Source organism: Suricata suricatta, chromosome 16 (assembly GCF_006229205.1).
Source record: "Suricata suricatta isolate VVHF042 chromosome 16, meerkat_22Aug2017_6uvM2_HiC, whole genome shotgun sequence".
Classification (NCBI taxonomy): domain Eukaryota; kingdom Metazoa; phylum Chordata; class Mammalia; order Carnivora; family Herpestidae; genus Suricata; species Suricata suricatta.
Window position 1 is genome coordinate 50,786,032 of NC_043715.1, and position 25,192 is coordinate 50,811,223.

The 25,192-nt window shown below is 53.0% G+C and overlaps 1 protein-coding gene and 1 pseudogene across 3 annotated transcripts; both read left to right on the plus strand.

The window, feature by feature from the left end:
- The window catches only part of LOC115279841, a 1,654-nt pseudogene extending 917 nt beyond the window's left edge, over nt 1–737 (plus strand).
- A 12,532-nt stretch (nt 738–13,269) lies between these two features.
- On the plus strand, nt 13,270–20,403 carry FUT2 (fucosyltransferase 2). Of its 3 annotated transcripts, none has more exons than XM_029925107.1 (2): nt 13,270–13,448; nt 18,920–20,403. In XM_029925107.1, exon 2 carries the CDS (start codon nt 19,010–19,012, stop codon nt 19,853–19,855), a length of 846 nt encoding a protein of 281 aa, XP_029780967.1. In that variant the 5' UTR covers nt 13,270–13,448; nt 18,920–19,009; the 3' UTR covers nt 19,856–20,403. The 3 variants fall into 3 exon arrangements, with proteins under 3 accessions (XP_029780967.1, XP_029780965.1, XP_029780966.1); XM_029925105.1 differs by having other exon boundaries at nt 13,359–13,448; nt 18,831–20,403; XM_029925106.1 differs by lacking the exon at nt 13,270–13,448 and adding an exon at nt 16,708–17,429 and having other exon boundaries at nt 18,831–20,403.
- Nucleotides 20,404–25,192: the final 4,789 nt, after the last annotated feature.

Consider the following 25,192-nt stretch of genomic DNA (forward strand, 5'->3'; position numbering starts at 1 on the left):
GCACGTTCGTGGGCGTCCACGTGCGTCGGGGGGACTACGTGGGCGTGATGCCCCGGGTGTGGAAGGGCGTGGTCGCCGACCGGCGGTACCTGGAGCAGGCCCTGGACTGGTTCCGGGCCCGCTACGGCTCCCTGGTCTTCGTGGTCACCAGCAACGGCATGGCCTGGTGTCGCGAGAGCTCCCTCCGCGATGTGGTGTTGGCCAGCAATGGCCTTCAGGGCTCACCCGCCAAGGAATTTGCACTGCTCACGCTTGCAGGGTCCTCACCCTGGGCGCCTTCGGGATCTGGGCCGCCTACCTCGCGGGTGGGGACAGCATCTACCTGGCCAAGTTCGCCCTCCCAGACTCCCCTTCCACCAGATCTTTAAGCCAGTGGCAGCCTTCCTGCATCGCTGGGCATCGCTGCTGACCTTGGCCAGGCCAGAGAGAACAGCCCCTCGCCCCGAGTGCGCCTCCCTTACCCTCCGGCCAGCAGGCGGGCTCAGGATCGGGCACCCTTAACCAGCGGGTGCTCAGCTTCCCCACTGGGCGACCTCGAACAAGTGACTTAACCTCTCTGTGCCTTTGCAGGCCCCATGCAGGGCAACCCTGATACAGGACCTGCTCTGCAGCTCCTCTGAAGAACCCAGCAAGTCCATTCAGGGCCTGGGAAACGCGCTGAAAGTGTTGGCCGCTAGCAGCGTGCACGGGTGTGCCTTGAACTGGGGCACTGCTTTCAGATGGAAACACATTTTTCATCCCGTGTGGAAGAAAGTTGGATAAAGTGATCGCAGTACGGGTTTTCTGGTGTTCGGAGTATTTAGAAGTATGCAGATACCAATATCTTTTATCGGTGTGTTACTCCTTTCTGGATAAAAAGCCTTTTTTTCAATGTTTGTTTATGTATTAATGTTTATTTATTTTTAAGAAAGAGAGAGACAGAGCACAAGCAGGAGAGGGGAAGAGAGAGCGGGAGATGCAGAATCTGAAGCAGGCTCCAGGCTCTGAGTTGTCAGCACAGAGCCTGATATGGGGCTCGAACCCACAAACCGTGAGACCATGACCTGGGCCGTAGTCAGACGCCCAACATACCGGGCCACCCAGGCACCCCTGAATCCCCATTTCTTGGCACGCTTCTGGGGTTGAGTAACTTTGTTTTCACATATTAATCATCTTGTATCTCCCCAGAGCCATTTTGACCCCCCATTTACTTCCTTCAGTCCAGATGGAGGCCATCCTGGTCTGGGGCTGAAGGTGGGGGGATTCTAAAGAAAGCTGGAGAAGGTTCCAGAGGAAGGGGACGGGAGCCGGGAGGGAGGTTCTCTGTGAGTCCTCAACTGCTGTTTAGCAAATTTACTTCAAAACATAGTGGCTTAAACTAACTACGATAATTTATCACCTCGTACAGTGTGTGTGGGTCAGGAATTTGGGAGCGGCTTAGCTGGATGGTTCTGCCCGCCAGGTCATCGGAAGGCCCTGAGGGGTCCGGGGGGTGGGGCGGTGGTCTGCGTGAGCCTCACAGTGACTGGATTCCTCCCTAGAGAGAAATCCAAGAGACCAAGGTGGAAACAGCTGTGCCTTCACGGCCCCACCCACCTGAGCCCCACAGGGTCACACGGGGCAGCCCTGGTCCACTGTGGGAGGGGACAGCACGAGGTTACGGTCACCAGGAGCAGGGGGATCACTTCGGGCGGCCCAGGGGATGGGAGCACTACTTTGCCAGAGCTGCCGTTACACAGAGGGGGGCTTCAACCGTAGACATGGATTGTCCGATGGCTCTGGAGGCTGGAAGTCAGATCCAAAGGTCGACTGGTTGGTTCCTTTTTTTTTTTCTTTTTTAATGTGTATTTATTTTTGAGAGACGGGCAGAGAGAGAGACACACAGACACAGAATCTGAAGCAGGCTCCAGGCTCTGAGCCGTCAGCACAGAGCCCGAAGCAGGAAGCCGGGCTCAAACAGGAACCACCACCTCGAGAGAGTGACCTTTGGCTGAAGCCAGACGCTCAAGCTTCAGTGAAGGAGCCAGCCAGGCACCTCCCCTTCCATGTTTCTCTCAAGGCCGGTCCCTCCTCCCTCAGGATAATTGCCTGGAGACTGGATGTTTTCCCAAATTATCCCCTCTGGAGACATTCAAACCGGAAGGGGAGAGGCATCTCAGCTGTGGCCGTGGCCTGCTACCAACCGCAACAGTAGCAAAGTACGGAAGTGAATGGAGGCTGAATCTGACATTTCCCTAAGATATCAGTGTGCCAGGTCCCGTCCTTGTGCTCCTCCAAGCCTCCAACTTCCTCCACCCCACTCAGTGCTCCGAGAGACTGGCACCCACCACATTTCCCGTCTTGAAGCCCTAACCCCACCGTGCTGGCATCTGGAAGCGGGGCCTTGGTGGGGGTGGGGGAGAGGCAATTAAATCATGCGGGAGAAGTCCTCAAGTAACCGATAGATGCCCTTGTTGTTGTTTTAATGTTTGTTTATTTTTGAGAGCGAGTGCAAGTGGGGGAGGGGCAGAGAGAGAGGGAGGGAGACCGCAGCTTTGCAGCCGGCTGGCTCTGCGCTGAGAGCGCCCGATGCTTGAACTCACTAGCCAGGCCGCGAAGTAAGATCATGACCTGAGCCCAAGTCAGACACTTAACTGGCCAAACCCGCCCCGATAAGAGAAAGATGTTTGTCTGCTATCTGACTGCGAATGAAGAAGTGTGCTCTCTCCAGGCACGGGATCTGCGGGTACCTTGACCTTCAGCCTGCAGGAGGAACGCATTCAGCACCGGGTCTGTGGCCTTCTTGCTGCAGCCGTCCAAACTGACTAAGACAGTTTCCACGGGCTCCCTCACCCTGCAGGCTTAGGTCAGAGGGATGACAGTCCAGAAATCAGAGGGGGAAGGTGAGCCAAGCTGGGGTATTTATTCTCTGGGCCCATCCCTGCCGACCCGGTGCCTCCCCCCTCCCCTGTGGGGGGGGGTGCTGTACCACCTCTCTGTTGGTTTCTCTACATCCTACCCACCCTTTTGTAAACCGTCCTCCGAATCTCCTCCCCTGTCGCTCCAGGACTGTCCCCTCTGTGTTGGGACCCTGAGCGACACCCCCAGAATGTTGCCAGTGCCCAGAAGCACCCCCCGCCACACCCACATGGCTCTGACGCTGCAATCACGCAGCTCAGTGGCACGATGACCTGTCCTCGGTCAGAATCAAGTTGATCCTGAAGAAAATAATGAGAATAACAAACAGGTGTGACATTTCCCACAGCCTTCACTTCGGAGACAAAGATGAAAGCCATCGGAGGCCAGAGCACCGGTTCCCTCGGGCAGGGGCGGGGTGGGGAGGGCTGGGTGCCCACTTCCCACCTATCTCTTCTCGAACTGTTAGGGAACCTGGTCTGGATCACCCAGCGGAAGAACCAAGCGGCACTTGGAGATCTTGGAAGGGAGGAGGTGTATTTCACACCGGTGGGCTCAGGAGACGTCACCCTCCAGAGGTCTCAGCCCAGAGCATTAGCAGAGGGAACAGTTTATAGCCTGTGACTTCCGCATTCCTCATTAATGCATGCGACCAGCAGGGTGGGAAGAACCCGGAAGGGGAGTCTTGATCAGGGACAGGTGTTTCCTTATCGGCCCCGTTGGCCATCTTGTAACAGACTTTTCCCTATCAGAACATCCCAGAACGATGTAGGCCCTGGGGGAAGACTCCGAGGATCCATCCTCCCATCCCCCCTCCCACCTCACCTCCCGGGAGGTCTCCGCTGGGAAGGAGCCCCACTGGCCGACAGACTAGACGCTGCTGGCTTCCGGGAGCTGGCTGGAGCAACACAGTAAGCCTCTAGTGAGTTCTGTTTAATCTAAATGCTAAGGGGACCCAGCGCTGTCCCCTTGTTTGGAAAAGGAAGTAAATGACTTTTATTTCATAAAGGCCAAAGCAGAAATTGGCCAGCTGTCAATTGCACTAATTCAGTTGAGAAATATTTACTGAGCTCCGCCCTGAGCTCAAAAACCTCCCACCTGGTCCCCACCATGGGGGGCGGGAGGAAGCCCAGGGCAGAAACCCCTTATCCCAATACTCCAAACAGCCTGTTTGTTACGGGTTGAATTGTGTCCCCCACCCCTCCCAAAACCATGGGTGGAAACGCTAATGTCCAGGATCTGAGAACGTGCCCTTATTTGAGTCTTTGCAGATAAATTAGTTAAGATGAGGTCATGCTGGGGTAGGGTGGGGGCCCTATCTCCCATGTGGCAGGTGACACGGACACAGGAGGGGACAGTGCCATGGGATGAGGGAGGCAGAGATCAGCCCCTGATTGGGAGGGAATGATTTTCTATTGTTTAAAGGCACAGTTTGCAGGGTGTGGTTAAAAAGCAGCCTTGGGAAGCTGATACGGTGCTTCATGTATATTTATTGAATGACTTGGACAAACACTGAGCTGGTGCCCAGCTCCTCACTGTGCGCGCCAGCAGATCAGACACGGGCTGCCTTGGCCCAGACCTGTGTTTCTGGTCAGATCGTGGAAACCAGGGGCCATGACGGGAGAGCACAGGGGAGGGTGGGGGGGGGAGTCCAGCAGGGGGTGACCTAGTTGAAAGTGGGAAGCTTGTGGAGGCTAATCAGGCATGTCACAGGGGTGACCCAGCACCCACTTCCCTGCTTGTCATCTATAAGTCCCGGAAACCCTCAGAGCCCAGACAGCTATCTTTCTAGAAGAATCTCAGGCTTGGCAACCAGATGCCTATACTTGAATTGAGCCAACCCAGCTGGGGGTCTGGGCGCCTTGGGTGGAGCCCAGGGGTTGAGCCCAACCAGAAATGGATTCCTGGGTGGGGTGGTGGGTCCCCCTCTGGCAGCCTTGGACTCAGATGCAAGGAGCCGGGAGGTGGGGTTTGCAGAATAAGGTCCACTTCACAGCTCAGCGAGTGTTCACGAGATTCCAGCCTTATTGGCCAGAGGTTGGGGGATAAGACCACTTCCTCATCATCACGGAAAATAAAGCCTCCAGGGAATCCGTTTCCCCCGCAGTACTCAGAGGGGGCACATAGCTCAGTGGTTAAGCGCACACGCTCTGGCCACAGGCTGCGCACGTCAGGCTCCCACTCCGGCTGGCTGTGTGACCCTGGGCCAATGACTTCACGTCTCTGAAGATTAAAACAGTCCCCGGCCGCCAGCGCATGGGAGGCTCGCTCCGTCGGTTAAGCATCTGACTCTTGATTTCAGCTCAGGTCATGGTCTCATAGTTCACATGAAATATCCAGAGAAGGCAAATCCACAGACTGGCAGGTGTCTGGGGCCGGGGCGTTGAGAGGCAATGGGTAGTGAGCGCTAATGGGTTCAGGCTTCTTTTGGGGGGATGAACATGTTCTAGGATGATTGTGGGGATGAGTGCACGGCTCTGCAGCCCCTCTGATTTATTAGCCATTGATCCGTAGGCCACCAATACGAGCCACCAACTTGTATACGTCAAGTGATTTGCATACTTTAATTTTATAATACGTGAATTAGATCTCAACTGAGCGGTGATTAAAATATCAACCACATCTGGCACGGTGACACATATAGGGACTGTTAGCTGTCCTCACACACAGGGCAAAGGGTGTCACCCGGTGGGCTCCAGGGCAGGGACCCACGGAGTTCCACTTTTGCGTGAGGGTGTGTTTGTGGAAGAAGACGGGATGCCTGGGTGGCTTCGTCGGTTAAACAGCTGACTTCAGCTCAGGTCACGATCTGTGACTTGTGAGTTCGAGCCCCACATCGGGTTCTGTGTTGACAGCTGGGAGCCTGCTTCCAATTCTGTGTCTCCCTCTCTCTCTGCCCTTCCCCTGCTCATGCTCTGTCTTTCTCTCTCTTAAGAATAAGTAAACATTAATCTGGGTGCCCCCTCCAATGAAAAAAGTAAATATTAGAAAAAAATTTTAAAAACAGATAAAGAAAAAGAAGAAAACAGACAGCTTTGAGACCATCAGGGAAAATTATAATCTGACTGGGTATTCTATGGTATTCAGAAATGACTTAATTTTAGCACTAGTAACAGCATGGTATGTATTATATGTTTTTATTTTATTTATTACAAATTTTTAATGTTTGTTTATTCTTGAGAGAGAGAAAAAACAGAGTGCAAGCAGGGGAGGGGCAGAGAGAGAGGGAGTCACAGAATCTAAAGCAGGTTCCAGGCTCTGAGCTGTCGGCACAGAGCCCGACGTGGGGCTCCAACCCTTGAACTGGGAGATCATGACCTGAGCCAAAGCCAGACACCCAACCAAGACACCCAGGTGCCCTTATTTTTATTTATTTTTAGTTGTTTATGTATTTATTTTAGGGACAGAGTGAGGGAGAATTGGGGGAGGGGCAGAAAGAGGAAGAGAGAGAATCTAATGTAAGCTTCACACGGCGCAGAGCCTGACACGGGGCTCGTTCCCATGAAAACCATGAGATCATGATCTGAGCCACAATCAGGAGTCCGACGGTTAACTGACTGAGCCCCCCAGGTGCCCCTACCAACACCCGTTTTTGTGCCCAGGGACAAGCCAGGGGTGGCCTGACCCTGGTTTCCACCCCAAAGGGCTCCCAGTCTGATGGCAGAGGCCACAGGCAACCTTCATGGGTATTGCGGCTCGGACCGCTCCCGGGGAGGCTGGAAGAAGGTTTGGAAGAGCCCTTTAGCTGACACGGAGCGTCTCCTCACTGCCGCAGAGCCCGTGGATGGCGGGAGGCGGCAGAGGGGGGGCGGGGGACTCCAGCGTTTCACCCTCCACTCTGCAATCCCCATGCACCTCGCGGTGATCACCACAGTGCCCTGTCCGCAAATCCCACATGCAGCCCGGGGCTCCGCTAACCCCACGTTAGTAACCACATCACCTCCCAGACTCAGACACTTGTCACCAAGCTGTTTACCTACATACAGGTCTGGCAAAATGTCCCAGAGTCATGGGGGTCCAGACAATTCTTCACTAGGTTACGACTCTTCATTCTGACCTCCCCGGCCCTGGTCATGGAATGAGGTAGTGAGTACCGTGTATGTGTGCACCCCCCACCTGCAGACACAGCAGCACGCACACACGTAGAGGCTGGTGGGTAGTTATCAGCCTCACTTACATCTCATGGACAACTCCCAGGGAGATGGAGGTCTGAAAACCCTTCCCTTCCTCCCTCTCTTCCTTTCTTTCCTTCCCTCCCTCCTTCCTTCCTTCCTTCCACACATATGTACAGAGCACCTACTATCTTCAGGAAACATTCCTAGACAGCAGAGACCCAGGAGGGAGCAAAATGGATATACCTCCTGCCCTCAGGGAACTGTCACCTTAATGGAAGGTATTTCAGTTAGCTAGTGCTGTGTAACAAGCCACCCCCAAATGTAATTGCTTTAAGTGCAGAATTTATTATGTGTCACAATTACCTGGCTCCACTGGGTGTTTCGCCTCTCTGTGTGGTGTCTGAGGTCTCATGCTGCTGCACTCAGCGGGTAGCTCGGTTGGGACCATCAGGGGTCCTCCGTGTGGCCTCTCTCCTGCCAGACAGACTGGACTTCCTCACGGCATGTTGGCTGGATTCCAAGGGACACATATCAGTGTTCACGGAAATATGGCACGTATTTGTGCAGGACCTTGTTTACTTACCATCAGTACCCATGACAGAGAAGGTTAGAGTCACTGGTAATTGTCCACCTGCTGAAACAGACAAAAAGGCTTCAGGTTCAGGATTTAAATCCCAGCTCTGCGGCTTACAGTTCTGTGTGGCATTGGGCAAGTGACTCTGCGCCTCTCTGGGCCTCAGCTGACAGTGATTCCTTCACACAGTTGGGAGGATTAAGTAGGTTATGGTTGTTGATAATGTGCGCCAATAATTAACACTGATAAAGCTCCTGCCCTTAGGGGACTTATGGCCATTACAGATATTTTTAGTGTCATTATTATTGTTTTATTATCATTCAAGGTGCAAAATGAACATAAAAGTATGTTCTGGGGAGGGACCACGAACAGAGGATTATGGGGGCTCCTGGTGGCTCAGGAAGGGTCAGACTAAACTTCATCCCCAACTGGGCAAGGATGGCCCAGGGGTTTGGGAGCAAGTGACTTGATTACAACCTGTGTCTTATCACCTTCTGTGTGTGACCTTGGGTTTTTCTCTTTGGCTTTCTTTTGCTTTGATTTTTTAAAATGTTTGTTTATTCTTGAGAGAGAGAGACAGCATGAGGGGAGGAGGGGCAGAGAGAGAGGGAGACACAGAATCTGAAGGAGGCTCCAGGCTCTCAGCTGTCAGCACAGAGCCCGACACAGGGCTCAAACCCCCAATCCATGAGATCATGAACCACGAGATCATGACCCGAGCCAAAGTCAGATGTTTAACCTACTGAGCCACCCAGGCGTGCCCACTCTTTCTTTAAGTAACCTCTCTACCCGATGTGGAACTTGAACTCAGGACACAAGTCGCACGCTCCACCAACTGAGCCAGCCGGAGCCCCTAAACATAACTTTACATGCACTGAGGAACCCAAAACTCATTTGACTCACTTTATTGCAATATTTGCTTTATTGTGGCAGTCTGAACCCCAACCCACAGTATGTCCAAATGATGCCCGCAAGCTAGTCAAAAGCACCAAAGATGGGAACAGGGGGGCACCTGGTGGCTCAGTCAGTTAAGCGTCTGACTTCCGCTCAGGTCATGATCTCACGGTTCATGAGTTTGAGCCCCGCGTTAGGCTCTGTGCTGACAGCTCAGAGCCTGGAGCCTGCTTTGGATTCTGTGTCTCCCTCTCTCTCGGTTCCTCCCCTACTCGCATTCTGTCTCTCTGTCTCTCTCTCTCTCTCGATCTCAAAAATAAATAAAGATTAAAAAAAAAAAAACCAGGTCTCAAGCAGCGGTGTCTTTGAGTCAGCACCTACATCTCCAGGGAGCCCATGATTACTTTTCTAGGCTGGTTTGTAAGCACAGGCATTACCTAGAATAAAATATATCGAAATTGGGGCACTTGGGTGGCTCAGTCCATTGAGCTTCCAACTCTTGATTTCAGCTCAGGTCATGATCTCACAGTTCAGAGATGAGTCTTACATTGGGCTCTGCGCTGACAGCATGGAGCCTGTTTGGGATTCTCTCTCTCTCTCTTTTTCTCTCTCTCTCAAAAATAACCCAATAAACTTTAAAAAATGTATCAACATTGAATACATTTTATCAAACCAAAGCTCAAAACTCCTCCTGCCCGAATTATTTTATTAGGTTTTGCTGTTATCTGTCTCTGGGGGGTTATTTACACTTATTGTATCCCCATGCAGGGTATGAGAGAACAGTGTCCCCTCCCCCCACCCGCCTGCCCCTGGGTCAAGGAAACAGTGTTCTGTATGCAGTTCTGTGTTCAATGATGTCATGTTGGTTGCTTGACATTGGCCACGGGGAGGTGGGTGGTATGTACACCACGGAAATTGGCAAATGCTACCAACTGGGGATCTTTTTTCCCTCCCAAGAGCCAGCTGTTAAGCATTTCCCAGCCCACCCCTGGTGATGAAACAGGAGACCCAAGGGGGTAGAACAGAGGCCCTCAATTTAGTACTGTTGTCCCCCCCCCCATGGGGGCATTCTGGGCATCTGTGGGGCATTTTTAGTGATCACAGTGGTCATCCAATGTCACCATGGCATTTAGTGACTCAGGACTAGGGCTGATAAATGTTACAAAGCGACATGTCCCACATCCCTGTGACTTTTAAACATCCTGTGGGTCATCCATACAGCTGAGAACCCTGTGTATGTGTTTCGGAGCCCAGAATCTGCTTTGCATATGTTATGAGGCTCCCGGTGCCTGCTCCTTTGTTCCAGTGTTGGGGAGGCCGGGTCATGTGTCCCATGGACTTGCCCACATTCTGGATGTGGCTCAGTGCACCCGCCCAGGGTCCATCCACTGGCAACTTTATCCTCCTGTTTTTCTGAAAACAGGTGATGGCACTTGAGAGCCTTGATCAAATTCAGATATTTTTTTTAAGTTTTATTTTATTTGCTTGGAGAAATAGGGAAAGCATGAAGCAGGGAGGGGCAGAGGGGGAGAGGGGGGGAGAGAGAGAGAGAGAGAGAGAGAGAATCCCAAGCAGGCTCCCACTGTCAGCGCAGAACCAGGGCTGGAACTTTCAAACCTGGAGATTAGGAGGGGACATTGGTCGGTTGGTCCTACGACCTGACTGAGCCACCCAGGCGTTCCCAGATTATTTTTGTTTTTGTTTTTGTTTTTGCAGAGAAGAAGCCGAGTGTGGGATCTGTGGATGGTGCCTGGAGAAGCAGTTGGGATTCTTGGGAGCTTGGAGGGCTCCCACCCCCATCCCTCCCCCTCCCCCAACATTCCTCCTCAATCTTGCACTTGATTTTGGCAGCGGCAGACAAGCATAGCCTGGCCCTGTGATGTGCTGTTAGGGGATTTCCATTTCCCAAGAGACCTTCTGGCAAGCAGAAGTGAGAAGAGTCGGTATTCGCCGGGAGTTTCCCGGGATTCTGGCCGGCCTGGTTTCAAATTCTGGCTTCTCCCGCTTCCTAGCTGTGTGACCTTGAGCGGGTTACTTCATGTCTCTGTGCCTTGGACTCTCCCTCCGCACCACAGGGCTGCTGAGCGTGTCGCCCTCACCAGGTGGTGAAGGTAGAATGAGGCTGACAGACCACGGAAATGCTACAGTTGTGACCAAAATTAAGAAACCCAGAACCCTGAGAGGGCGGAGTCTGGACGAGCCCGGCCGGACAGGACTCAGCCTGCCCCTCCCCCTGGTCCGTGTCCCCGCGGTGACTGGACAGGGAGGTGGGGCGCGGGGCACACCTGGATCCCGAAGCCCCCCCCCCCCCCCCCCCCCCCCCCCCCCCCCCCCCCCTCCCCCCGCCCCGGGGCCTCCGCAAGCAGAGAGTCCACCCCTCACTGCCCAGGAACCCGCTTCTTCTGCCCCCAGCACCCACGCGTCTCATCTCCCTGTCAGCCCCACCCCCACACCAGCCGCCGAGGCTCAGCTCCCCTCCCCTTCCTTCCCTGCAGATCGACTACAGGAGCCCCCCCTCCCCCCTCCCTCATCACCTCCCCCTTCCCCCTCCCCAACCCCAGGCCACCAACTCCCATCCTCCCGTCACCTGTTTCCTGGAACCCACCTGAGAATCACTGTGCAGGAGTTTCTCTCAGGGTCTGCTCCCCCACCTCCTGCAACCTCGGCCTCACGGGACCCACCCACAGTACCCAGGGGTCCCAGGGTCCCAGAGTCTGCTTCCACCCCCACCTCCAGGCCCACTGTGGCCTCAGAGATCCCTGGCTCCCAGCCACCCCCCTTCCGTTCCAGTCCTGGGAAAAAGTTGGGGACTTGCACCTGGCATCTGTGCCCCAGACTCTTCCCCAGAGATGTGCTTCCGGGGTGGGAAGGATAGAACACATCCGCAGTGGCCAGAGCTGTAGGGAGGGGAGCGAACTGGGGGAGCAGGGCTAACCTGGGGGACAGCCTGGGAAGGGGTAGGGACAGGCTTTCAGACCAGACATGCAAATCACTGGGGTGTGAAGACTAGGCAGGGGGCGTGGGGTGGGGAGGAGGGGAGGAGGGGAGGAGGGGAGGAGGGGAGGAGGGGAGGAGGGGCGAAGCCTGGCTGGGTAGGGATGGAAAGCCCTAGAAGGGCCCTGAGCTGAGGAAGGGCAAGGCTAGCTTTGGGTGTGGGGACAGATCTGGGTAGGCATGGTGCCAGGGGCCAGAGAGGAGAGGACAGAGAGGACTCAGCTTTTGGTGAGAGAGAGAGTGAGAGAGTGAGAGAGCGAGAGAGCGAGAGAGCGAGAGAGCGAGAGAGCGAGAGAGAGAGAGAGAGAGAGAGAGAGAGAGAACGAGCAAGCGCTTATTATGGGCGGGCATCAGCGGCCCCATTTTTCTGAGGGACCTGCCAGCCAGGCTCCTCCTTCGAGGTTAGGGCTCCTTTCTGTTCTCCAGCCTTTGCTTTTCCTTTTAAATGTTTATTTTTGAGAGACAGAGAGACAGAGTGTGAGCAGGAAAAAAGCAGAGAGTGAAGGAGACGCAGACTCCAGGCTCTGAGCTGTCAGCACAGAGCCAGACACGGGACCTGAACCCACGAACTACAAGATCATGACCTGAGCCAAAGTCAGGCGCTTAACCAACTGAGCCGCCCAGGTGCCCCTGTTCTCCAACCCTTCTTGCCTTGGTCCCCCCCAGGGACGGTCCCTAGGGGAACCAGATGAAGGAATGGCTTGGCCTTTCCTCTTTCCCATCCCCCTGGGATATGGGGAAGGCAAGTTCCTCCCACTTTCCAGAAGTTGGCTCTTGGTGTTCCCCAGAAACCCCCACAGACGTCAGGCGGGCCAGCTGCTCTCGAAGCTCTCTGTGCCCCGCTCCCTGCACCAGGCCTGGCCCAGGCTTGCCCCGTCTCTGACTAGTCTCTGAGCCTCACTTTCCTTTGCTTTTTTATTTTGAGAGAGAAAGGGAGGGGGGCGAGGGGGAGAGAGAGAATCTTAAGCAGATTCCAGCGCAGGGCAGGAGGTGGGGCTCAATCTCATGACCCTGGGATCATGACCTGAGCAGAAACAAGAGTCTGGCGCTAAACAAACTGAGCCACCCAGGTGCCCCTCCTTGGCTCCCAGACGGCCATGTCCACTGACTTGCAAAACTGGCCCACTAGGCACTCACTGCTGATTTCCTGAGTCATTTGTGCTCCCACAGCCCCAGAGAGAGGTGGTTATCCCCAGTTTTGGGATTCATGGCCAAGGTCCCACGCCAATAAGAGGCTGATGACTGCACCCCACTGAGCTTCTCTCCAAGTCAGCCTCACTCCCAGACACCAGGTTTTCCTTCACCCCCCCCCCCCCCCCCCCCCCCCCCCCCCCCCCCCCCCCCCCCCCCCCCCCCCCCCCCCCCCCCCCCCCCCCCCCCCCCCCCCCGGGCCTCCCTGCCCTCCTCTCCCCACCGCCTTGCTCAAGGGCAAGGGTCAAGGTCTATAAGCGCCTCCTTTAGGCCCCTCAGCAGCGGACCATCCCCCTTCCCGGGTGAGGAAGGAGGGAACCACGAAGGAAGCTGAGAAACGCTGTTCTAGAACATTTGGCCTTTTCACCCAAACAAAGCTAGCCTTTCTGTCTGCCATAAACCAATTCCCAGGGGACCTTTAGGGCCAGCCCGGAGATGGAGACGTCCAATCGTGAAGGTCATCCTTCCAATATTCATCTATTTACCTCTTGGGTGCTGAGAAATGGAGATTAAAAAAAAAAAACCCAGAAATGAGAAGAAACGAGGAACTCAAGGCAGGGAGATGTTGGTAGAGACTTGGTGAGGGGAGAGAAAGGAGCAGATCAAGACAGACTGGGCCTTGACAGGGAGAGACCCACACATTCCTTCTGGGTCATTTCCTGAGCACCTACTATGTGCCTAGCCCTGTTTCCGAGGGCTGTGGGGGACAGAGAGCGAATAAGACCTTCTTTCATGGAGCTGTATCCGAGATCAAGAGACTGGGACTGCGTGATCACCTGGAGACACAGAACTGGGACAAAACGGAGGTCAGAGCTGGGCAGAGTGCGGGCGGATCTATTTCCACCTGCCTTTTCTTCTCTGTCTCTCCTGTGGTTTTTCTATTCCTGCCTCCGTTTCTTTCTCCTTGCCTCCATCTTTCTCTCTATGTCTCCATCTCTCCCTGTCTGTCCTCCTGCTCTCTCTCTCTCTGACTCTTTCTCTCCATCTCTTTCTATGTCCCTCTTTCTCTTTTCCTGTCTCTTTCTACATCTATCTCTTCTTCCTTCCTTTGTTCCTCCCTCCCTCCCTTCCTCCTGCCCTTCCTCCCTTCCATTCTTCTTTCCTAACATCCTTCCTCCCTTCCTTCCATCCTTCCTCCCTCCCTTCTCTCCTCCCTCCTCCCTTCCTCCTTCTTTCCTTCTCTCTTTCCTCCCTCCCTCTATTCTTCTGCCTCCTGCCTCTTCTGCCTCCTTGGCCACCATTGTTCCTGTGTCCTGTGCTTGGCAAATTCACAACCAGACAGAGAGGCCAAGTCCACTCCTTGCCCTTCATATGCTCACAAGCTACTTGAAGGAAGGAAGAGAGACACACCCCGAAGAAGTAGGAACAAGGCATGAGGCCACTCTCCCTCCTCCTACCTTGGGTGTCCCCTCTTTCCCCAGCTTCGTCCTGCTTCCCAGCCTCCAGAGAGTTCCTTCTACCCGAGGTCAGGGCGGGGTCTCGAGGAATCCGCTTGGGATCCGGACAGGAAGCCTTGAGGAAATAGGAACCAGGAAGCCATCGGGGGCACAGGGACACATTCCATCGCTCCCTCAGTATCCTCTCACTTTTTCTTCTCAGGCTCCAATTCACTGTGCCCATGGACCTCTCTGGTCCAGCTCAGGCACAGCTCCACATGGCTGCACGTGGCTCTGACAGACCCTTCAGCTGTGGAGCCCCCTACCAACCAGCCACCCTCCTGTGTTTCTGTTCCCAAGGGAGAGACCTCAAATCCCCAAGGGAGAGACTCTTGGGACTCAGCTGTGTCTCTTTAGCTCTCACTCGTGTCCACACAAGGCCAGCCTTGGACCAAAGTCATATGATGGCCTACTGGCTGCATTTTTGCTTTTTTTTTTTTTCTTATAAAGACACCAGTGCTGGGGCGCCTGGGTGGCTCAGTCAGTTAAGTATCAGAATTTGGCTCAGGTCATGATCTCATGGTTGATGGGTTCTAGCTCCGCATCACGCTCTGTGCTGAATGCTTACTCAGAGCCTGGAGTCTATCTTCAGATTCTGTGTCTCCTTCTCTCTCTGACCCTCCCCACTCATGCTCTGTCTCACTCTCTCAAAAAATAAATAAATGTATTTTAAAAAAAAGGAAGGGAGGGAGGGAGGGAGGAAGGGGAAGGAAGGAAGGAAGGAAGGATCGACCAGGGGCACCTGAGTGTTCAATTGGTTAAGCATCAGACTCTTGATTTCGGCTCAGGTCATGATCTCATGGGTTCGAGTCCTGCATCAGGTGCTGCACTCAGAGCATGGAGCTTAGGATTCTCTCTCACCCTCTCTCTCTGCCCCTCTCCTGCTCACTCACTATCCATCTCTTAAAATAAATAAATAAACATTTAAAAAACAAATAATAAAGCCAAACATTAACCATGGCAAGCAGAATCGCACACACTCACCCACTCCGCAGTGGGACAGCCCCCAAAGTCAGCTCAATCACCATATCTCCTTCTGATGATAGGGGGTCACCCTAGTGCATCCCAGAATTCACAACCTCTGGATGAAATGCCTTCCTCTTGTAGGTCTGTTCCCAACTCAGCCACACAGAGCAGGGGTCTTTGCTTTGCATGTGATCATTTTTAAAAAATTGTTTAAATAAGTTTATTTATGTATGTTGAGAGAGACAGAGACAGCACGAGTAGGGGAGGGGCAGAGAGAAAGAATCCCAAGCAGGCTCTGTGCGGGGCTCGAACTCAGGCTCGAACTTGTGAAAGCATGAGATCATGACCTGAGCTGAAATCAAGAATCAGATGCTTAACCGACCGAGCCACCCTGTCGATCCCTGTTTGTGATAAGATCAAAAGTACTGTTTTACTCTTCAGAAAGGTCAAGTTGCTTCCCCAGAATCACACAGCTAATGAGCGTGGGAGCCTGTAGTCAACAGCCTGTGATCAGGGTGGTGCGCTGAGTCACGTCTCTTCTCTGCATTATTCCATGTTGGGCTTAGAGAACAAAGGCTTGACTTTCAGTGGGATGAGGAAGGGGCCCGACCCAGAACTTTTGACCAGGAAGACTGAGCATCCGAGGAGCTGAGAAATGAACCTTACTCAGTAAACCCAGCCTCCCTGGCCCCTTGCATTTCACGCCGAAGGAGGCTAGAGGAGATGGTACCATCCAGGAGTCCGTTTCTGGCGAGGCTCAACACCTAGCGATGACCCAAGGGGCCCAGACAGACCCCCACCTGAGTTGGTTCAACCCAAATCTGGGCATCTAGTTGACAAGCCTGTGTTTCTTCTAGAAAGATAATGCAGGTGATCTTAATGGGCTCTGAGGGTAGCAGTGACTTAGAAACAGGGATATTGCTACATTAGGTCCTGTGCCAACTTTTATCAGCTATAATTAGCCATAAAGGACCATATTTACATAGCTTTTGGAAGCTTCCACGTTTCAGCCAAGTCACATCCTGCTTGATTTCGCCCCGGTGTTTTCTGAATGGCCCCTTGGTTCAGGACTTTGGCCAAGGAACACAAACCGTGGACCAGATCAACCAGAAACCTTTCATTTCTCATCTACCTCTGCAGAGCGCCCATGATATGCTTTGGTGAAAGCCTGCTCATGAGGTACAGTTTTTAAAAGCTGGGCGGGAGCCTCACATTCTCAGGGAAGGAAGAGGGAAGTCTTTGGGGGACCTGGGGAAGCAGAAAGGGCTTCATTCCTTCGACTCCTCCCACATATCCCCATTCAATGATTCCAAGTCCAAAGTTGATCAGTGGCCAAACCTGAGCTTTTGCTGGGACAAAGTGCTGCAGGTGTGGCTCCAGCCCAGCAGGCGGGATGACAGAGCCCATCAGTCACTTCGAGATGCAATCTTCGGCCGTAACAAAGTATTAACTGTGATGGCCCTGAGCAGGGCTTGTTCTGCTTCTCCTTCCTGGCTTCCAGCCACCTAATGGGGAGTCAGACCCAGTTCACTCCCTGCTTTCCTTTCCTCTCAGCTGTTTTATTCACGCTCAGTAACCAGATCTCCAAACCCCTATCCTGTTCGGGCCTTAATTTTGCCCTGGGGGTGGGGGGGGGGGCGGTCCCAGGCAAGAGCCTGATTAACCACATCACTCTGCAAACCACGGGTCCAAGTTTTAAGTCCTGGGATGTGGAATTCTCGGTGCCTCCCATCGCTCACCGGCCTTGGCACTCACAGTAAATCTCCGAAGGCCGGTCCACTGCGAACGCCCCAGCCCTGGCATGACTTTCTGTTGTAACCATGACTGCAAAGAACAGGTCGTACGCTTGCTCAAATATAAGGAGATCTTCTCTGGGTTTTCTCGGCCAGTTGTCCTTATGTCTCTGCACATCTCTTCAGGTGCCTTCCAGTTACTCCTGCCTCCGCTTCAGCCTGCATCTGGCGCGTCCCAGCCACTCCGACCCCCACTCTCTCTCAGCATCACCAGCTGTGGTCTCATACAATGATAATTGGTCTTTGTGCCTCGTTCCTGGCACATGGCTCCCACAATCCTTGTCATTTCCCGGGGGGGACAGGGTGATAGTGCTCTGTTGAGGTGACTCTTCACGGGCCCCTAGATAGCTTCAGATCTGGTCACCAGAAAGACCAAGCCTCAATGAAGAGACTGGAACATTCATCTGCAGTCCCCAACATCTGGGGAGGTGAGAGGGACCAAAGACGAAGCCAGTCACCAATGACCCATGATCTGCCCCTAAAGAGTGGGTTTCTGAGAGGCTCTGAGTTGGCAGTCACACCCAAGAGCCAGGAAGGCGGCCCACCTCAGCTCCACGGGGGCAGTGCAAGGCCCTTCTGGATCTTACCCTAGGTACCGCTTCTCTGGTTATGCATTTGTCTCCTTTATAATAAGATGAGTTCTGAGTTCCGTTATCAAACCTGAGGAGGGAGTCACAGGAGCCCCCAGTTTATAACCCATCAGTTGGAAGTATGAATGGCTCAGGGTTTGCCATGGTATGTGAACGGGACTGAACTCTTAAACGCCTTGGATCTGATACCAAGTCCAAGTAGACAAGATCAAAATTAGATTGAATTGTTGAACACCCAGGTAGTGTGAGGGGAGGAAAAAACACATAGTCACCTGCCAACTGCCTTCTGACCTCTAGATAAAAATATTCAAGAGAGAGAATTGGCCAACGTATCTTTTTTTTAAGTTTATTTACTTATTTTGAGGGCTTGGGGAGAGCGTATGAGCACGGGAGGGACAGAGAAAAAAAAATCCCAAGCAGGCTCCACACTGTCAGCCCAGAGCCCGACGTGGGGCTTGAACTCATGAACTGTGAGATCATGGCTTGAGCTGAGATCAAGAGTCAGATGCTTAATCCAGGGGCCCCTGACCAACATACCTTTCAGAGCCAGCCTTACAAGTTATAATTTTGCCAATAAATGGCAATGCCACCATGGAGCCAGGCATATACTGTACGTTCAGTTGGCCGTGGCAAGGGGGCGTAGGCAGATCAGGCGGTTGGGCAACTTCCCTTCAGAGGAAATATAGGATGGGCAGGGCATGCAAAAATGGGCATTTCTAGGGGCGCCTGGGTGGCTCAGTCGGTTGAGCGTCTGGCTTCAGCTCCGGTCATGATCTCACGATTCGTGGGTTTGAGCCCTGCATCGGGCTCTGTGCTGACCGCTCGCTCAGAGCCTGGAATCTGCTTTGGATTCTGTATCTCCCTCTCTCTCTGACCTTCCCCTATCCACGCTGCCTCTCTCAATCTCAAAAATAAATAAAACATTAGAAAAAAATTTTTAAAAAGGACATCTCTAGCAGGTAAATAGCACGTTTATACACTTGTCCTGCCCGTATAGAGACACCCATGTAAGTATGTTCACAGTTTATAAACACATTCAAACATACAATGTGTATTTACATTATGTGTGCATTCCCACAACATAATGTACACCTGTCCAATGTATGCACACAGATTCACACCCACCCACATATGTATACAATGTATAGATCCCCATATGCGCATGCACACATGCCACCGTGAATACACACTCCTATCGACTTGTGTCAACAGGAACACATGAACCCAGGGTAAACACGCTCCGGAGACCTAAGCATTCATGCTCATTCACACGCACTCCAAGTGAACCTCGCTGCACGCAGGCCTGCGCGTATCGGCACACACACCCACACTTGCACGTGCATGCAGCGCTCCGGGGCCATCATCCCCTGGGCTAACATTCCCGGCTCTCCCTTCCCCGACAGCCATGTTCAGCGGCCAGGCGCCTTCCTTCTTCTCCATGGCCCACGTCCTCCTCTTTGTCTTCACGGCTTCTACCATATTTCACCTGCAGCAGCGGCTGGCAAAGATCCGCCCCACCTGGGAGTTCGAGACGCTGCTTTTGGAGTCTGTGGAGAACGAGACGAGCGGCCAGCCCAGGGGCATGTTCACCATCAACTCCATAGGGCGCCTGGGGAACCAGATGGGCCAGTACGCCACGCTGTACGCCCTGGCCAAGGCGAACGGGCGGCAGGCCTTCATCCCCGCCGAGATGCACGGCGCGCTCGCCCCCATCTTCAGGATCACCCTCCCGGTCCTGCACCGCGCGGCGGCCAGCAGGATCCCCTGGAAGAACTACCACCTGAACGACTGGATGGAGGAGCGCTACCGCCACATCCCGGGCGAGTACGTGCGCCTCACCGGCTACCCCTGCTCCTGGACCTTCTACCACCACCTCCGCGCCGAGATCCTGCAGGAGTTCACGCTGCACGACCACGTGCGGGAGGAGGCCCAGGCGTTTCTGCGGCGGCTGCGGGTGAGCGGGCGACGGCCGGGCACGTTCGTGGGCGTCCACGTGCGTCGGGGGGACTACGTGGGCGTGATGCCCCGGGTGTGGAAGGGCGTGGTCGCCGACCGGCGGTACCTGGAGCAGGCCCTGGACTGGTTCCGGGCCCGCTACGGCTCCCTGGTCTTCGTGGTCACCAGCAATGGCATGGCCTGGTGTCGCGAGAACATCAATGCCTCTCGGGGCGATGTGGTGTTCGCCGGCGATGGCATTGAGTCGTCGCCGGCCAAGGACTTCGCGCTGCTCACTCAGTGCAACCACACCGTCATGACCATTGGGACGTTCGGGATCTGGGCCGCCTACCTCGCGGGCGGGGACACCATCTACCTGGCCAACTACACCCTCCCAGACTCTCCCTTCCTCAAAGTCTTCAAGCCAGAGGCGGCCTTCCTGCCCCAGTGGATTGGTATCGCGGCGGACCTGTCCCCACTACTGAAGCACTGATGGTGGCCGGCCTTTGGCACCCCCTCCCTTGCTGGCTCCCCTAAGACGAGCTCCCAGAGGCCCAAGGACCGTGTTGTTACCTGTGTCCGGACCCTGCCCTTTTGCACCAGAACACTCCAGAGGCTGCAACTGACTTGTTGAAATCGCATATTTATGTGCCTCGCACAAGACCAGAGATGGCGCATCTCTGGGGTTCGTTAAGTTAGCGGCTCAGCACTGTCACCAGAGACCCCAGTTGCGTCCATCTTGTTCAGCTGCCATCACCTCCTCTCAGACTTCCTCCCTCAAGGTCCCAAGAGGGCTGCCACATAGCCGGGTGTCACAGGCAGGCACCCTCTTCCCAAGGCAGCAAAGGTCCGTCCTTTGGTCCCTTTTGAAGAGTGAGGGAAACATTCCAAGTCCTCCCCGCGCCCCCCCCCCCCCCAGCTCACTGACCGGAAGTGTGTCACATGCCTGCCTGACCCATTACAAGGCAAGGTGAATAAGACCCTGGGATTGGCTTGGCATCAGATCAATAAATCTGCGCCCTTCAGCTGGGGTGTTGGTCAGCCTCCTCTGGTGGTGGCGGCTTGCAGAAAGGAAACCGGGGTGCTCTTACTGAGGAGGAAGGGAGCAATGTCTGTACAGAACAGGGAAGACTTGAATCGTGCAGGCTGCTCACTACACAAAGGCGTCTGGCCAAGGAGGCAAGTGGGGCTCAAATAGATCTGACACCCTCCTCTCCAAGCCATGTGACCTTGAGACCATGTCCACCCCAAGGGCTCACGTTGTTTGCTAGTTTGCCCAGAAAGGGGGACCTCTTCCCCAGTTTTCACAAAAGCGCCGCCCTGTTGGCTGGTAGCTGGTGTGCATCAGAAGACCAGAGGGCCCCCACTTCTGCAATCCTGGCTTCTGAGGGCCTAGGACGATTATTGTTGAGAACTCAGGGCGCAGCAGGGCTCAGTGAAGTTGAAGAGGGTCCATCTGTTCTTCTGGTAAACGTTTGCGGTGGTGAACCTAGCTAGGATCCCTACTAGCCAAGGTTGGCAACTGATTGTTTCCCACAACTGTGGGCAGCTGGGTGGCTCTCGGCTCCCTGCAGCGTGGGCTGAGGTCTCTTGTGCAGCTATTTGAAGAGCTCAAGAGAAGCATCTCAATCTGCAAGGGGCTGGCGGCCGGTCCTGCAGGACACTTCCGCCTCAAACACTCCCTCACCAGTTCGTCACCATCCTCCAGCCACCATGTTGTGAGGAAGCCCAACCTCACTCAGAGGCCACGTGTAGGTGCTACAGTTAGCAGTCTTGGCCAAGGTCACCTTCAAGCCCTTCTCGTGGGCATCAGATAGGATTCCACGTGTCGTGCAGATGATCCCCCCAGTGTTCAAGTCAGCCTGGCCTCTAGCTGAGGTTCCTGGTGATGTGTTGCAGACATAAGCCACATCTCCCTTCCTGATTCATGATTCTGGGAGCATCACAGTGACTGTTTCATGCTGTGAAGTCTTGGGGTAGTCTGTTACACAGCCATAGGAAACTTGAACAAACCGAATCAATTATTCTCTACATTTACAGACACTTTCGTGACTTTGGCATGAATTAGGCAAAACAAAATTCCCCACCTGACTTGAGAACCCAAAGGCCCGTGGCAGGAGGAATCTAGTGATACATGAGACAGAATGAGACCAGAGTGGCAGGAACACACGGAGACAGACGTGGGTAGAGAAGTTAACGGGGTCAGACATCCGAGGCCTTGAGTACCATGGCAAGGACTTCAGGTTTTATTCTAAGACCAATGGGAAGCCATCAGAGGGTTTAAATTCGGGGAATAACACAGTCTGATGCGCTGTGTGGACTTCTCTGGCTGCCATGTGAGGAAGGGCTGCAGGGGTAAGAGTAGAGGCAGAGACCAGAGCTACTGTAACACCCCTAGCCAGACGTGGTGGCGGGCCAAAGAGGTAATGGTGGCAACAGAGAGCTCTCATTTCAACGGCTCAACAGAGACTCCTAGTGTCTCTCTGCCAATTTCACAGTCCTGAAAGAGACTATCTGATGCCTCAATCAGGTTGATGTTTGAGCCAAGCATTCACGGTGGGCCATTTGCAGAGAGGTCGCATGATACAAACATGGCCGCCATATTTGTAAGGGCGTTGGTCTGAAGAGAAAGTAGGGCACCTGAGTGGTTCAGTCGGTTGAGCATCTGACTCTTGATTTTGGCTCAGGTCATGATTCTAGGGTCGTGGGATTGAGCCCCCACATTGGGGTTCCCCTTGAGCTAGAGCCTGCTTGAGATCCTCTCACTCACTCTCTCTCTCTCTCCCTCTGCCGCTCCCTGTGTGTGCATCATGCTCTCTCTCTCTTTCAGAAAAACACCCCGCATATATATATGTATGCTCCAAAAATCAGTACATAGGGAAAAAAGTTTACCACTCATATTTCAGTGGCTGAAGCAAGTCAGGTGGTCACACCCAACTTCAAGAACAATCCACCCACGTACCCCAGAATGTTTGTGCCCTAGTAACTACCTCACATCTTGCAGGCCTTCAAGGTCTCTCTAGAATGTTCTCCTGGAGCCCTTTCTTTTGACTTGGGATGCACACATGGGATGCCACATACTTAGTATGCTAATAGGTCTGTGCCTCAATTACTCTGTTTAACTCATTCAAATTTCCAGTCTGATTTAAAATTTTTATTTATTTTATTTTATTTTATTTTATTTTAGTAGGCTCCACACCCAGCATGGGGCTTGAACTCATGACCCTAAGAGCAAAAGTTGCCTGCTCTACCAAATGAGCCAGCCAGGTGCCACCAGTTTGATTTTACACAGCTTGAATTGGTGATGGTTTGGGGATCAGGTTTTGCTCTTTATGTTTTATTTTTATTTTTTATAATATTAAAAAAGTTAATGTTTATTTTTGAGAGAGAGAGAGAGAGAGAGAGACAGAGTACAAGTGGTAGAGGGTCAGAGAGAGAGGGAGACACAGAATCTGAAGCAGGATCCAGGCTCTGAGCTGTCAACACAGAGCCCAATGTGGGGCTTGAACTCATGAACTTAGACATCATGACCTGAACTGAAGTCAGACACTCAACCGACTGAGCCACCCAGGTGCCCCTTATCTTACTTTTCTAAAAGTAATATCTACACCCAATTTGGGACTCAAACTCACAACCCCCACATCAAGAGTCACGTGCTCTACCAGCTGAGCCAGCCAGGTGTCCTGGTTCTTAACACACACACACACACACACACACACACACACACACACACACAGAGTAAACTAATAAACTGGACAAACTAATAAATAGAAAAACTAATAAACTACTTCTTCCTAGATAGTCCACACTGATTCCTAGTTCTTAACTGTAGGATCATAAGATAACCTGATGGATAATCTGGTATAGAATTTTTGGGGGGTGTCCAGGAAACATAGCAGTCTAGTTTGCCTCCTATTCTGTACCTTGCACCCTCTATGATTTTTTTTTAAGTGAAATCACGGAGGCATGTGGGGGCTCAGTTGTTTAAGCCACTGACTCTTGATTTCAACTCAGGTCATGATCTCACAGTTCATGAGTTCGAGCTCCCCGTTGAGCTCTGCACCATCAGTGTGGAGCCTGCTTGGGATTCTCTGTCCCTCTCTCTGTCCCTCTCTTGCACCCTCTCTCTCAAAATAAGTAAATAAACTTAAAAAATAGAGTTGATGATACATGATATATTCTACTCTATTTCAATTTTTATTTAAAAGATTGTTTTTTTAATTGTTTTTTAATTTATTTTTTGAGAGACAAAGACAGTGTGAGCAGGGGAGGGTCAGAGAGAGAGGGAACCACAGAATCCGATGCAGGCTCCAGGCTCTGAGCTAGCTGTCAGCACAGAGCCCGACGCGGGGCTCGAACCCAGGAACCCTGAGATCATGACCTAAGCGAAAGCCAGACGCTTAACCGACTGAGCCACCCAGGTGCCCCTAAAAAATTGTTCTTAATTTTGTTAAGTTTACATATCAGTTTTGAGAGGGAGAGAGCAGGGAAGGGGCAGAGAGATAGGGAGAGAGAGAATCCCAAGCAGGCTCCCTGCTGGCAGCACAGAACCTGGATGTGGGGCTCAGTCTCACGAACTGTGAGATCATGACTGAACTGAAATCAAGAGTTGGACTGAGCCACCCAGGCGCCCCTGAACTTCACACTTTAAACAGGTGACCTGTATGATGTGTGAATTTCATCTCAATAAAGCTGTTAAAAAGGGAGCGTCCACTTAAGTGCCCAGTGTGATTATTGATACTTGCACAACTGTGTGACCAGTACCACCTTCAAATAGAAGAGATTCTTGGTGCTCCTTTGCAACTAATCCCCCAACACCCGGCCCCAGGCAATCACTGAGCGGCTTTCTGCCACTTTAGTTTTGCCTTTTCTAGAACTTTCCATAAAGAATCCATCCGGGATGCTGCAGGGTGCTGGAGAGGGAAAATAAGGCAGAATGGAAGTCAGCAACCGGAAGTGGCAGCCTGGTATGTGGTAACGGAGTGGGGAGGGAGAAGAAGGCAGGGAGGGCAAGAGGAAGAGAAAAACAATTTATTCTTCTTCGGTCTACTCAGTGTATCCTTCTGGAGAGCAGTTTATAAGAGAAATCAATAATTTTAGGGGCGCCTGGGTGGCTCAGTCAGTTAAGCACCCAACTTCGGTTCAAGTCATGATCTCAGTGCTCAGGAGTTCGAGCCCCCGCATCAGGCTCTGCACTAAAGGCCCAGAACCTCTTGTGCATCTTCTCTCTCTCTTTCTCTCTCAAAACAAACAAACAAACAAACATTCTGGGGTGCTAGATGGCTCAGTCGGTCAAGCATTCAACTTCAGCTCAGGTCGTGATCTCACAGTTCTGGGTTCAAGCCCCACATCGGGCTCTCTGCTATCATCAAAGAGCCCACTTCAGATCCTCTGTCTCCCTTTCTTTGCCCCTTCCTCCCCTGCTCACTGCGTGCAAACTCTCCCTCTCTCAAAAATAAATAGGCACTAAAAAATAATCTTTTAAAGAGAGATTGATAAGTTTGGTAATTTGTCAAATAGATCCTTGGTCTTTCTCCTGTATCTGCTGAGATGCTATGGGACAGTAACGTGGTGCAGGGTCTCCCCTGGGACAGCTCAGGCTCCCCCTCTTCCTGTGCCCCACTTTGGTCCAGCCCTTGAGGGTGGCCCAGCTTTCTGGCTGGAGGCAGGAGAGAGCAACTGAAATGTCTGGAGAAAGGCTGGGTGATGGGTGGTGGGGAATATGGGGCCCAAGCCTTTCTCTCTGACTCTTGGTTCAAACAGGAGCACTCTGTCCTGCCTCTCCAGCTCAGACGGACTGACAGGGGCATAGAAATGTCCAAAGGGAAAC

Bases quoted from the DNA above. Each gene is read 5' to 3' on its own strand.
- FUT2 (XM_029925105.1), top strand. From the start codon at position 18,833: ATGTTCAGCGGCCAGGCGCCTTCCTTCTTCTCCATGGCCCACGTCCTC.